General features: G+C 33.2%; 1 protein-coding gene across 1 annotated transcript in view; it reads right to left on the bottom strand.

Moving 5' to 3' along the window:
• LOC139900699 (uncharacterized) overlaps positions 1-14,924 on the bottom strand; it is a 36,330-nt gene extending 21,406 nt beyond the window's left edge. The window contains exons 1-4 of the mRNA XM_071883458.1: positions 14,920-14,924; positions 14,496-14,644; positions 14,330-14,392; positions 13,367-13,599 (exon numbers count right to left, since the gene is read on the bottom strand). Coding sequence (XP_071739559.1) covers positions 13,367-13,599; positions 14,330-14,392; positions 14,496-14,644; positions 14,920-14,924 — 450 coding nt within the window. The remainder of the gene's footprint in view (positions 1-13,366; positions 13,600-14,329; positions 14,393-14,495; positions 14,645-14,919) is intronic.
• Between the last annotated feature and the right edge of the window lie 941 nt (positions 14,925-15,865).

Below are 15,865 nucleotides of genomic sequence, written 5' to 3'. Positions count from 1 at the left end.
TTATGTATAATAATAATAGTGTGCTTTTTATGAAACGAATGCAATATTTTCTAAAACGTATCATATAGAGGTCAAATACCTCGCTATGGACCAATGAATAACATACCACGTTTATAGTAATATGGACGAGTCGTTTCAAGATGCATTGACAATATAAGGTGGATTAACAATAGCAGGGGGAACAAGAGCTTTTGTGTAGTGACCCGAACTTTTCCATATTTATATATATTAATTGAGATTGATATTTACATGATTAAATGTTTCCAACATGTTAAGCAATCAAACTTGTTAAGACTTGATTAATTGAAATATGTTTCATATAGACAATTGACCACCCAAGTTGACCGGTGATTCACGAACGTTAAAACTTGTAAAAACTATATGATGACATATATATGAATATATATATAGTTAACATGATACTATGATAAGTAAACATATTATTAAGTATATTAACAATGAACTACATATATAAAAACAAGACTACTAACTTAATGATTTTTAAACGAGACATATATGTAACGATTATCGTTGTAAAGACATTTAATGTATATATATCATATCAAGAGATATTCATACATGATAATATCATGATAATATAATAATTTAAAATCTCATTTGATATTATAAACATTGGGTTAACAACATTTAACAAGATCGTTAACCTAAAGGTTTCAAAACAACACTTACATGTAACGACTAACGATGACTTAACGACTCAGTTAAAATGTATATACATGTAGTGTTTTAATATGTATTTATACACTTTTGAAATACTTCAATACACTTATCAAAATACTTCTACTTAACAAAAATGCTTACAATTACATCCTTGTTCAGTTTCATCAACAATTCTACTCGTATGCACCCGTATTCGTACTCGTACAATACACAGCTTTTAGATGTATGTACTATTGGTATATACACTCCAATGATCAGCTCTTAGCAGCCCATGTGAGTCACCTAACACATGTGGGAACCATCATTTGGCAACTAGCATGAAATATCTCATAAAATTACAAAAATATGAGTAATCATTCATGACTTATTTACATGAAAACAAAATTACATATCCTTTATATCTAATCCATACACCAACGACCAAAAACACCTACAAACACTTTTATTCTTCAATTTTCTTCATCTAATTGATCTCTCTCAAGTTCTATCTTCAAGTTCTAAGTGTTCTTCATATATTCTACAAGTTCTAGTTACATAAAATCAAGAATACTTTCAAGTTTGCTAGCTCACTTCCAATCTTGTAAGGTGATCATCCAACCTCAAGAAATCTTTGTTTCTTACAGTAGGTTATCATTCTAATACAAGGTAATAATCATATTCAAACTTTGGTTCAATTTCTATAACTATAACAATCTTATTTCAAGTGATGATCTTACTTGAACTTGTTTTCGTGTCATGATTCTGCTTCAAGAACTTCGAGCCATCCAAGGATCCGTTGAAGCTAGATCCATTTTTATCTTTTTCAGTAGGTTTATCCAAGGAACTTAAGGTAGTAATGATATTCATAACATCATTCGATTCATACATATAAAGCTATCTTATTTGAAGGTTTAAACTTGTAATCACTAGAACATAGTTTAGTTAATTCTAAACTTGTTCGCAAACAAAAGTTAATCCTTCTAACTTGACTTTTAAAATCAACTAAACACATGTTCTATATCTATATGATATGCTAACTTAATGATTTAAAACCTGGAAACACGAAAAACACCGTAAAACCAGATTTACGCCGTCGTAGTAACACCGCGGGCTGTTTTGGGTTAGTTAATTAAAAACTATGATAAACTTTGATTTAAAAGTTGTTATTCTGAGAAAATGATTGTTATTATGAACATGAAACAATATCCAAAAATTATGGTTAAACTCAAAATGGAAGTATGTTTTCTAAAATGGTCATCTAGACGTCGTTCTTTCGACTGAAATGACTACCTTTACAAAAACGACCTGTAACTTATTTTTCCGACTATAAACCTATACTTTTCTGTTTAGATTCATAAAATAGAGTTCAATATGAAACCATAGCAATTTGATTCACTCAAAACGGATTTAAAATGAAGAAGTTATGGGTAAAACAAGATTGGATAATTTTTATCATTTTAGCTACGTGAAAATTGGTAACAAATCTATTCCAACCATAACTTAATCAACTTGTATTGTATATTATGTAATCTTGAGATACCATAGACACGTATACAATGTTTCGACCTATCATGTCGACACATCTATATATATTTCGGAACAACCATAGACACTCTATATGTGAATGTTGGAGTTAGCTATACAGGGTTGAGGTTGATTCCAAAATATATATAGTTTGAGTTGTGATCAATACTGAGATACGTATACACTGGGTCGTGGATTGATTCAAGATAATATTTATCGATTTATTTCTGTACATCTAACTGTGGACAACTAGTTGTAGGTTACTAACGAGGACAGCTGACTTAATAAACTTAAAACATCAAAATATATTAAAAGTGTTGTAAATATATTTTGAACATACTTTGATATATATGTATATATTGTTATAGGTTCGTGAATCAACCAGTGGCCAAGTCTTACTTCCCGACGAAGTAAAAATCTGTGAAAGTGAGTTATAGTCCCACTTTTAAAATCTAATATTTTTGGGATGAGAATACATGCAGGTTTTATAAATGATTTACAAAATAGACACAAGTATGTGAAACTACATTCTATGGTTGAATTATAAAAATCGAATATGCCCCTTTTTATTAAGTCTGGTAATCTAAGAATTAGGGAACAGACACCCTAATTGACGCGAATCCTAAAGATAGATCTATTGGGCCTAACAAACCCCATCCAAAGTACCGGATGCTTTAGTACTTCGAAATTTATATCATATCCGAAGGGTGTCCCGAAATGATGGGGATATTCTTATATATGCATCTTGTTAATGTCGGTTACCAGGTGTTCACCATATGAATGACTTTTATCTCTATGTATGGGATGTGTATTGAAATATGAAATCTTGTGGTCTATTATTATGATTTGATATATATAGGTTAAACCTATAACTCACCAACATTTTTGTTGACGTTTTAAGCATGTTTATTCTCAGGTGATTATTAAGAGCTTCCGCTGTCGCATACTTAAATAAGGACGAGATTTGGAGTCCATGCTTTTATGATATTGTGTAAAAACTGCATTCAAGAAACTTATTTTGTTGTAACATATTTGTATTGTAAACCATTATGTAATGGTCGTGTGTAAACAGGATATTTTAGATTATCATTAGTTGATAATCTACGTAAAGCTTTTTAAACCTTTATTGATGAAATAAAGGTTATGGTTTGTTTTAAAATGAATGCAGTCTTTGAAAAACGTCTCATATAGAGGTCAAAACCTCGCAACGAAATCAATTAATATGGAACGTTTTTAATCAATAAGAACGGGACATTTCAGTTGGTATCAGAGCGTTGGTCTTAGAGAACCAGAATTTTGCATTAGTGTGTCTTATCGAGTTTGTTAGGATGCATTAGTGAGTCTGGACTTCGATCGTGTTTACTTGAAAAATGATTGCTTAACAAATTTTGTTGGAAACTATATATTTTTAACATGTGAATATTATGTGATATATTAATCTCTTAACGCGTTTGATATTATGTGATAGATGTCTACCTCTAGAACAAGTCCCATTGACTCACCTAATAATAATGAAGAGTCAAATGTAAATTGGAATGATTCGTGGACTGATTCACAAGTTCCCGAAGAGGAACCGAAAGAAGAGTCAGAACCGGAAGAAGAATCGGAACCGGAAGAAGAATCGGAACCGGATGAAGAAATAGAACCGGTGGGGGAAATAATAAAACGGTTAAGTAAAAGAAAATCCTCAACCAACCGACCAAGGTTAATTATGGTCAATGGTGTTTCCGCCAAGGAAGCAAAATATTGGGAGGATTACCAATTCTCCGATGAATCGGATTCCGACGAGAATTCCGATGATGTTATAGAAATTACCCCAACTGAATTTAAAAAGGCAAAAGAAAATAATAAGGGAAAGGGCATAAAAATAGAGAAATCTAATTCCAACCCCGATGAACTTTATATGTATCGTCAACCCCCGAAGTCCTTAAGTTGTAACAATGACCCGGGAACCTCTAAACCACCAGGTTTTTCTAAACCAATGTGGAAAATGACGGCTCGTATTAGGGGAACATCATATATCCCTAGAAACTTGGCAAAACGAACCAAAACCGAAGAAGAAGAAACAAGCGAGTCGGAATAAGATAGTTGTATTCGTGTGGTGTAATATATGTAATATAGTGTGCTTATGCTTTATGATATATATAAAAATTGCTTGTATTAATAAGTATTTTTTTTATGAATCTAACTCTTGTCTATTTTACAGTATAAAAACACAAAATGGATAGACAACCCAATATTTTAAGAGACCTACCCGGAGACATGATTGATGAAATCTTGTCTAGAGTCGGTCAGAATTCTTCGGCACAACTATTTAAGGCGAGATCAGTTTGTAAGACATTCGAAGAACGTTCCAAGAATGCCTTGGTTTATAAAAGGCTTTCGTTCGAAAGATGGGAGATATCACATTGGGAAATCCATAAGTTACGATGTGTTTACTTTGACGCATATATGGGAACCCAAATGCTATTTTACGCAATGGGTTAAGAAATTATTTTGACTCAATATATCCGAATATTGGACTTCGTGATTTAGAAAAAGCGGCTAACATGCAACATAAAGAAGCATGTTATGCTTACGGATTAGTAATGTTCGCTTCTCACCAAAGTGAGAACAAGAACATCAGGCTACAACTATTAAACAAAACGTTTCCACAAGTGACGGAGTCGGTAATTGGGGTAAGAAATGAGGTTTTTAGATTGTTACGGGACTGTTGGACATTACGTAACCCTCGTCCCTTTGATGACGTTACAACACGCTGTCTTATCAACGGCCATAACGGTTATGTTCCACAAGACCAAGGATGGGAAGTAATCCTAGTAAAACCAGAATGCATGACTTGTTTCTGGACGTATGAATTACGTGTCTTTATTGCCTTTGCTGAACGACTTGTGTACTAGCTAGAATTATCTTCACAACCATCTTGTATCAAATTTATTGTGTGCTATATTTCATGCTATATGTAAAATAAGCGGTATTGTAAGCTTGTAAAATATTGTGTAAAAGTTTGAACGCGAAATATTATTATAATCAGTTTTTCATATATAATTGTAGTAGTTGAATTGTATATTAGCTACTAAGTATGAACTTAACGGGTAGGTACTACCTGAATTTAAACTTATAAAACGCTAATATGAAGAAAAAGCTTTTATAAATGAGTTCATATTATGCTACGAAATACTATTAACTACTCTTAATATTCTGTATGATTAACTTGTTCCATTTGATTATTTTGAAGGAAATGGCACCGACTACTCGACACACCGTGAATATGAATGAAGAGGAATTCCGTACTTTTCTAGCTTCAAACATAGCCGCAGTACAGGCTGCGCTACATACCAACAATAACCTTGGATCTAGCAGTACAGGAAATTGTGTAGGATGCACCTACAAAGAATTCACTGCCTGCAAACCTTTGGAATTTGATGGAACCGAAGGACCGATCGGATTGAAATGGTGGACCGAGAAGGTCGAATCGGTGTTTGCCATAAGTAAGTGTACTGAAGAGGACAAAGTGAAGTACGCTATGCATACCTTCACAGGTTCTGCGTTAACATGGTGGAATACCTATCTAGAGCAAGTGGGACAAGACGATGCGTACGCACTACCGTGGTCAGCATTCAAGCACTTGATGAACGAGAAGTACCATCCCAGAACCGAGGTCAATAAGCTCAAGACAGAACTTAGAGGGTTACGAACCCAAGGATTTGATATTACCACGTACGAAAGACGATTCACAGAATTGTGCCTATTGTGTCCGGGAGCATTCGAAGATGAGGAAGAGAAGATCGACGCGTTTGTGAAAGGATTACCGGAAAGAATCCAAGAAGATATAAGTTCACACGAGCCCGCCTCCATACAACAGGCATGTAGAATGGCTCACAAACTAGTGAACCAGATTGAGGAAAGAATTAAAGAACAGACGTCTGAAGAGGCCAATGTGAAGCAAGTCAAAAGAAAGTGGGAGGAAAACAGTGATAAGAATCACCAAAACAACAGCAATTACAATAATAATCGCAACAATGATCCCAAAAATCGCAACATCAATCGCAACTACAACAAACGGCCCAACAACAACAACAACAACAATAACAACAACAACAACAACAACAACAACAACAACAACAACAACAACAACAACAACAGCCACTACAACAATCATCCCAACAACAATAACAACCGCAACAACAACAACAATCAGAAGCAGCTATGCCAAAGGTGTGAAAAGTATCACTCGGGGTTCTGCACCAAATTTTGCAACAAGTGTAAAAGAAATGGTCATAGCGCTGCGAAGTGTGAGGTCTACGGACCAGGGGTTAACAGAACGAAAGGAACAAATGGTGTCAGAATGAGTAATGGCGGAGCAAGTAGTGTCGGAGCAAGTTATGCCAATGTAGTTTGTTATAAATGTGGAAAATCAGGCCACATTATTAGAAATTGCCCGAACCAGGAGAACACGAATGGACAAGGCCGCGGGAGAGTTTTCAATATTAATGCGGCAGAGGCACAGGAAGACCCGGAGCTTGTTACGGGTACGTTTCTTATTGACAATAAATCTGCTTACGTTTTATTTGATTCGGGTGCGGATAGAAGCTATATGAGTAGAGATTTTTGTGCTAAATTAAGTTGTCCATTGACGCCTTTGGATAGTAAATTTTTACTCGAATTAGCAAATGGTAAATTAATTTCAGCAGATAATATATGTCGGAATCGAGAAATTAAACTGGTTAGCGAAACATTTAAGATTGATTTGATACCAGTAGAGTTAGGGAGTTTTGATGTGATAATCGGTATGGACTGGTTGAAAGAAGTGAAAGCAGAGATCGTTTGTTACAAAAATGCAATTCGCATTATACGAGAAAAAGGAAAACCCTTAATGGTGTACGGAGAAAAGGGCAACACGAAGCTACATCTTATTAGTAATTTGAAGGCACAAAAACTAATAAGAAAAGGTTGCTATGCTGTTCTAGCACACGTCGAGAAAGTACAAACTGAAGAAAAGAGCATCAATGATGTTCCCATTGCAAAAGAATTTCCCGATGTATTTCCGAAAGAATTACCGGGATTACCCCCACATCGATCCGTTGAATTTCAAATAGATCTTGTACCAGGAGCTGCACCAATAGCTCGTGCTCCTTACAGACTCACACCCAACGAGATGAAAAAACTGCAAAGCCAATTACAAGAACTTTTAGAGCGTGGTTTCATTCGACCAAGCACATCACCGTGGGGAGCTCCAATTTTGTTTGTCAAGAAGAAAGATGGTACATTCAGGTTGTGTATCGACTACCGAGAGTTGAACAAACTTACCATCAAGAACCGCTACCCACTACCGAGAATCGACGACTTATTTGATCAACTACAAGGCTCGTCTGTTTATTCAAAGATTGACTTACGTTCCGGGTATCATCAAATGCGGGTGAAAGAAGATGATATTCCAAAGACTGCTTTCAGAACACGTTACGGTCATTACGAGTTTATGGTCATACCGTTTGGTTTAACTAATGCACCAGCTGTGTTCATGGACCTTATGAACCGAGTGTGTGGACCATACCTTGACAAGTTTGTCATTGTTTTCATCGATGACTTACTTATTTACTCAAAGAATGATCAAGAGCACGAAGAACATTTGAGAAAAGTGCTAGAAGTATTGAGGAAAGAAAAACTGTACGCTAAGTTTTCAAAGTGTGCATTTTGGTTGGAAGAAGTTCAATTCCTCGGTCACATAGTGAACAAAGAAGGTATTAAGGTGGATCCGGCAAAGATAGAAACTGTTGAAAAGTGGGAAACTCCGAAAACTCCGAAACACATACGCCAGTTTTTAGGACTAGCTGGTTACTACAGAAGGTTCATCCAAGACTTTTCCAGAATAGCAAAACCCTTGACTGCATTAACGCATAAAGGGAAGAAATTTGAATGGAATGATGATCAAGAGAAAGCGTTTCAGTTATTGAAGAAAAAGCTAACTACGGCACCTATATTGTCATTGCCTGAAGGGAATGATGATTTTGTGATTTATTGTGACGCATCAAAGCAAGGTCTCGGTTGTGTATTAATGCAACGAACGATGGTGATTGCTTATGCGTCTAGACAATTGAAGATTCACGAACAAAATTATACGACGCATGATTTGGAATTAGGCGCGGTTGTTTTTGCATTAAAGACTTGGAGGCACTACTTATATGGGGTCAAAAGTATTATATATACCGACCACAAAAGTCTTCAACACATATTTAATCAGAAACAACTGAATATGAGGCAGCGTAGGTGGATTGAATTATTGAATGATTACGACTTTGAGATTCGTTACCACCCGGGGAAGGCAAATGTGGTAGCCGATGCCTTGAGCAGGAAGGACAGAGAACCCATTCGAGTAAAATCTATGAATATAATGATTCATAATAACCTTACTACACAAATAAAGGAGGCGCAACAAGGAGTTTTAAAAGAGGGAAATTTAAAGGATGAAATACCCAAAGGATCGGAGAAGCATCTTAATATTCGGGAAGACGGAACCCGGTATAGGGCTGAAAGGATTTGGGTACCAAAATTTGGAGATATGAGAGAAATGGTACTTAGAGAAGGTCATAAAACCAGATACTCAATACATCCTGGAACGGGGAAGATGTACAAGGATCTCAAGAAACATTTTTGGTGGCCGGGTATGAAAGCCGATGTTGCTAAATACGTAGGAGAATGTTTGACGTGTTCTAAGGTCAAAGCTGAGCATCAGAAACCATCAGGTCTAGTTCAACAACCCGAAATCCCGGAATGGAAATGGGAAAACATTACCATGGATTTCATCACTAAATTGCCAAGGACTGCAAGTGGTTTTGATACTATTTGGGTAATAGTTGATCATCTCACCAAATCAGCACACTTCCTGCCAATAAGAGAAGATGACAAGATGGAGAAGTTAGCACGACTGTATTTGAAGGAAGTCGTCTCCAGACATGGAATACCAATCTCTATTATCTCTGATAGGGATGGCAGATTTATTTCAAGATTCTGGCAGACATTACAGCAAGCATTAGGAACTCGTCTAGACATGAGTACTGCCTATCATCCACAAACTGATGGGTAGAGTGAAAGGACGATACAAACGCTTGAAGACATGCTACGAGCATGTGTTATTGATTTTGGAAACAGTTGGGATCGACATCTACCGTTAGCAGAATTTTCCTACAACAACAGCTACCATTCAAGCATTGAGATGGCGCCGTTTGAAGCACTTTATGGTAGAAAGTGCAGGTCTCCGATTTGTTGGAGTGAAGTGGGGGATAGACAGATTACGGGTCCGGAGATTATACAAGAAACTACCTAGAAGATCATCCAAATTCAACAACGGTTGAAAACCGCCCAAAGTCGACAAAAGAGCTACGCTGACATTAAAAGAAAAGATATAGAATTTGAAATTGGAGAGATGGTCATGCTTAAAGTTGCACCTTGGAAAGGCGTTGTTCGATTTGGTAAACGAGGGAATTAAATCCAAGGTATATTGGACCATTCAAGATTATTGATCGTGTCGAACCAGTAGCTTACCAACTTGAGTTACCTCAACAACTCGCGGCTGTACATAACACTTTCCACGTCTCGAATTTGAATAAATGTTTTGCTAAAGAAGATCTCACTATTCCGTTAGATGAAATCCAAATCAACGAAAAACTTCAATTCATCGAAGATCCCGTCGAAATAATGGATCGTGAGGTTAAAAGACTTAAGCAAAACAAGATACCAATTGTTAAGGTTCAATGGAATGCTTGTAGAGGACCCGAGTTCACCTGGGAGCGTGAAGATCAGATGAAGAAGAAATACCCGCATCTATTTCCAGAAGATTCGTCAACACCTTCAACAGCTTAAAATTTCGGGAAGAAATTTATTTAACGGGTAGGTACTGTAGTGACCCGAACTTTTCCATGTTTATATATATTAATTGAGATTGATATTTACATGATTAAATGTTTCCAACATGTTAAGCAATCAAACTTGTTAAGACTTGATTAATTGAAATATGTTTCATATAGACAATTGACCACCCAAGTTGACCGGTGATTCACGAACGTTAAAACTTGTAAAAACTATATGATGACATATATATGAATATATATATAGTTAACATGATACTATGATAAGTAAACATATCATTAAGTATATTAACAATGAACTACATATGTAAAAACAAGACTACTAACTTAATGATTTTTAAACGAGACATATATGTAACGATTATCGTTGTAAAGACATTTAATGTATATATATCATATCAAGAGATATTCATACATGATAATATCATGATAATATAATAATTTAAAATCTCATTTGATATTATAAACATTGGGTTAACAACATTTAACAAGATCGTTAACCTAAAGGTTTCAAAACAACACTTACATGTAACGACTAACGATGACTTAACGACTCAGTTAAAATGTATATACATGTAGTGTTTTAATATGTATTTATACACTTTTGAAATACTTCAATACACTTATCAAAATACTTCTACTTAACAAAAATGCTTACAATTACATCCTTGTTCAGTTTCATCAACAATTCTACTCGTATGCACCCGTATTCGTACTCGTACAATACACAGCTTTTAGATGTATGTACTATTGGTATATACACTCCAATGATCAGCTCTTAGCAGCCCATGTGAGTCACCTAACATATGTGGGAACCATCATTTGGCAACTAGCATGAAATATCTCATAAAATTACAAAAATATGAGTAACCATTCATGACTTATTTACATGAAAACAAAATTACATATCCTTTATATCTAATCCATACACCAACGACCAAAAACACCTACAAACACTTTTATTCTTCAATTTTCTTCATCTAATTGATCTCTCTCAAGTTCTATCTTCAAGTTCTAAGTGTTCTTCATATATTCTACAAGTTCTAGTTACATAAAATCAAGAATACTTTCAAGTTTGCTAGCTCACTTCCAATCTTGTAAGGTGATCATCCAACCTCAAGAAATCTTTGTTTCTTACAGTAGGTTATCATTCTAATACAAGGTAATAATCATATTCAAACTTTGGTTCAATTTCTATAACTATAACAATCTTATTTCAAGTGATGATCTTACTTGAACTTGTTTTCGTGTCATGATTCTGCTTCAAGAACTTCGAGCCATCCAAGGATCCGTTGAAGCTAGATCCATTTTTATCTTTTTCAGTAGGTTTATCCAAGGAACTTAAGGTAGTAATGATGTTCATAACATCATTCGATTCATACATATAAAGCTATCTTATTTGAAGGTTTAAACTTGTAATCACTAGAACATAGTTTAGTTAATTCTAAACTTATTCGCAAACAAAAGTTAATCCTTCTAACTTGACTTTTAAAATCAACTAAACACATGTTCTATATCTATATGATATGCTAACTTAATGATTTAAAACCTGGAAACACTAAAAACACCGTAAAACCGGATTTACGCCGTCGTAGTAACACCGCGGGCTGTTTTGGGTTAGTTAATTAAAAACTATGATAAACTTTGATTTAAAAGTTGTTATTCTGAGAAAATGATTGTTATTATGAACATGAAACTATATCCAAAAATTATGGTTAAACTCAAAATGGAAGTATGTTTTCTAAAATGGTTATCTAGACGTCGTTCTTTCGACTGAAATGACTACCTTTACAAAAACGACTTGTAACTTATTTTTCCGACTATAAACCTATACTTTTTCTGTTTAGATTCATAAAATAGAGTTCAATATGAAACCATAGCAATTTGATTCACTCAAAACGGATTTAAAATGAAGAAGTTATGGGTAAAACAAGATTGGATAATTTTTCTCATTTTAGCTACGTGAAAATTGGTAACAAATCTATTCCAACCATAACTTAATCAACTTGTATTGTATATTATATAATCTTGAGATACCATAGACACGTATACAATGTTTCGACCTATCATGTCGACACATCTATATATATTTCGGAACAACCATAGACACTCTATATGTGAATGTTGGAGTTAGCTATACAGGGTTGAGGTTGATTCCAAAATATATATAGTTTGAGTTGTGATCAATACTGAGATACGTATACACTAGGTCGTGGATTGATTCAAGATAATATTTATCGATTTATTTCTGTACATCTAACTGTGGACAACTAGTTGTAGGTTACTAACGAGGACAGCTGACTTAATAAACTTAAAACATCAAAATATATTAAAAGTGTTGTAAATATATTTTGAACATACTTTGATATATATGTATATATTGTTATAGGTTCGTGAATCAACCAGTGGCCAAGTCTTACTTTCCGACGAAGTAAAAATCTGTGAAAGTGAGTTATAGTCCCACTTTTAAAATCTAATATTTTTGGGATGAGAATACATGCAGGTTTTATAAATGATTTACAAAATAGACACAAGTACGTGAAACTACATTCTATGGTTGAATTATCAAAATCGAATATGCCCCTTTTTATTAAGTCTGGTAATCTAAGAATTAGGGAACAGACACCCTAATTGACGCGAATCCTAAAGATAGATCTATTGGGTAACAAACCCCATCCAAAGTACCGGATGCTTTAGTACTTCGAAATTTATATCATATCCGAAGGGTGTCCCGGAATGATGGGGATATTCTTATATATGCATCTTGTTAATGTCGGTTACCAGGTGTTCACCATATGAATGACTTTTATCTCTATATATGGGATGTGTATTGAAATATGAAATCTTGTGGTCTATTATTATGATTTGATATATATAGGTTAAACCTATAACTCACCAACATTTTTGTTGACGTTTTAAGCATGTTTATTCTCAGGTGATTATTAAGAGCTTCCGCTGTCGCATACTTAAATAAGGACGAGATTTGGAGTCCATGCTTGTATGATATTGTGTAAAAACTGCATTCAAGAAACTTATTTTGTTGTAACATATTTGTATTGTAAACCATTATGTAATGATCGTGTGTAAACAGGATATTTTAGATTATCATTACTTGATAATCTACGTAAAGCTTTTTAAACCTTTATTGATGAAATAAAGGTTATGGTTTGTTTTAAAATGAATGCAGTCTTTGAAAAACATCTCATATAGAGGTCAAAACCTCGCAACGAAATCAATTAATATGAAACGTTTTTAATCAATAAGAACGGGACATTTCATTTTGGGGCTGGACGACCTGCCCTATTACACCTATAAACTTGGTAAACAATTAAACCGTCTTCATCTTTATTTTCAAAAGCTTTCTTAATATTGAACCCGACAGCCTCAGCGTACAAGTCATAAAAATATAAACAATCTTCCCATGATCTAAACACGGAACCAATAACATGATTAAAATAATCCGGAACATTAGGAAACCACAATTTCTTTCCGTCAAGACCTTCATCCTCATAAGACGACAAAAAATGATTTCTACAGACTGAGTTGTTGCCTATCAATGATAAATCATATAAAATTAGTTATGCATTACAAAGATCCAAACTAAAAAATGCATATATCATTCATAAAAATGCATTATCATTAATGATAAAAGATGATACATGATGAATGATAAACAAAAAAATGAAACAGCATAAAAGTTTATAATGAATGATAAACAAATGCATACAATAGTTAGATTTAAAATGTTACATGATGATGAATGAAAAACAAGTATGAATGTTATATGTTATAAACTGCCTAGAGTTATAATGAATGATTAAAAATACAGATGAATGGTAAAAAATACATAATGAATGGTACAAAAGTACACGAAACTGCGTATAGTTTATCATACATCACAAACAATAACAACAACATAGATGATAAACAGATTATCATCTATAAAAAAGCAATTTTCATACAACAAAACTATAAAAAAGCAGATTTCATTGATCATTTGAACATCTATCTTAAAATATAAAAAAAACATTTATCATTGATCAATACATATCTAATTAAATATGAAAAAACACTATCATAAAAAGAGACGTGATGACTGATAAAAAATATCCGATGAATGATTAAAAACTAAACTTATCGTTACTCATATATATATATATATATATATATATATATATATATATATATATATATATATATATATATATATATATATATATATATATATATATATATATATATATATATATATATATATATATATATGATTAAAAACTTACTAGAAAACGTATCAGGAACAGAATCAGCAGCTGATTCATTAGCCGAATTCGTAATAACATGAACTGCAAAAAAAAAAGAAAAAAAGAAACGAACAACGTATATCGATTAAACCTAATTTTAAGCATAAAACTATTTTCAGTAAAAAAAGGAACGAATGAACGTAACCATCAGATTGAGCGATTGAAGTTGAATCTGCGATTGAAGTTGAATCCATGAGTATCTGTTGTAGATTGATGATGAAGATGATGAATATTGATGATGAATACAGAGATCCAACATAACAGGAATCAACGAGACGAACAAAGAAATATATACTGAAATTAAAAATTACAAAAATAAAAATGAGCGATTGATGTTTAATCTACGATTGAAGTTGAATCCATGAGTATCTGTTGTAGATTGATGATGAAGATGATGATGAAAAGAGAGATCGAACGTAAGAGGAATGAACGAGGCAAAAAAATAAAAATATACTGAAATTAGAAATGTGAAATTCCAAAAATACCCCTCCGCGTTTTTCAGTCTAAAATTGGGTTTTTTTATTAAAAATATGAAATGTGAGGCCCATATTCACTTATCCAGTTTGTACCCCATTTAGTTCTTATCCCTCGATTGATCCACTATATATATATATATATATATATATATATATATATATATATATATATATATATATATATATATATATATATATATATATATATATATATATATATATATATATGATTTGGTTATGCTACAACAATGCTTAAAATAAAATGGGTAGGATGTGATATTAACCATTGGATTAAAAAGATCCCCGCATAACTGAAAGTATTTTACTTTGTTATTTAATTAATCATCATTTAAGGGTTTCCAAATTTTCTCTACTATCACGTTTTGTTTATTGCTTCTTAACAGCCATTAAAAACATAAATAATCACCATATGTAATACAAATTTCCAAATAAGTAATTACATTTTTTCACGTATAAAGACTAGCTTGCAAACAAACATATTTTGATGCTCATGTAGTACACAAATGACGTCGTTTGATGCACATTCACTACACATTATTAGCGTTTGAACCTACAGCTTGTACACACACCTTAAAATATTGATACATTTTAATTTTTTGTCATGATATTTAGAAAAAATGATGCACAAAAAATGATACATTTTTGTTCAATAATTAGACACAAATCATTAGAAGGGGTTTACTAATACTTACAACATACTTGATACATGAATGACACTAAATTAATTGATACATGAATCTTCTACCTAAATTGATAAACAACGCCCACACCGATGAATAGAACTAAATTGATGCATGGATATTAAAAATTTATCGTACAAGGATATTTATTTACATTTTAAATTACAATATAACCAATTGATACACTACATGCGCTGCAATTTTGATACAATGAAAAGTTGATAGTTGTGTGAATAAAATTGAATCAATATTTTTTCACAGTAAATTATCATGCGACGGTTTGAAAATCCTTTGAAATTATAAACTGCAATGCCAATATTCATGGAAAGGTTATAAGC

This window comes from Rutidosis leptorrhynchoides, chromosome 3 (genome assembly GCF_046630445.1).
Source record: "Rutidosis leptorrhynchoides isolate AG116_Rl617_1_P2 chromosome 3, CSIRO_AGI_Rlap_v1, whole genome shotgun sequence".
Classification (NCBI taxonomy): Eukaryota; Viridiplantae; Streptophyta; class Magnoliopsida; order Asterales; family Asteraceae; genus Rutidosis; species Rutidosis leptorrhynchoides.
This window is presented reverse-complemented; position numbering and strand designations above follow the sequence as displayed.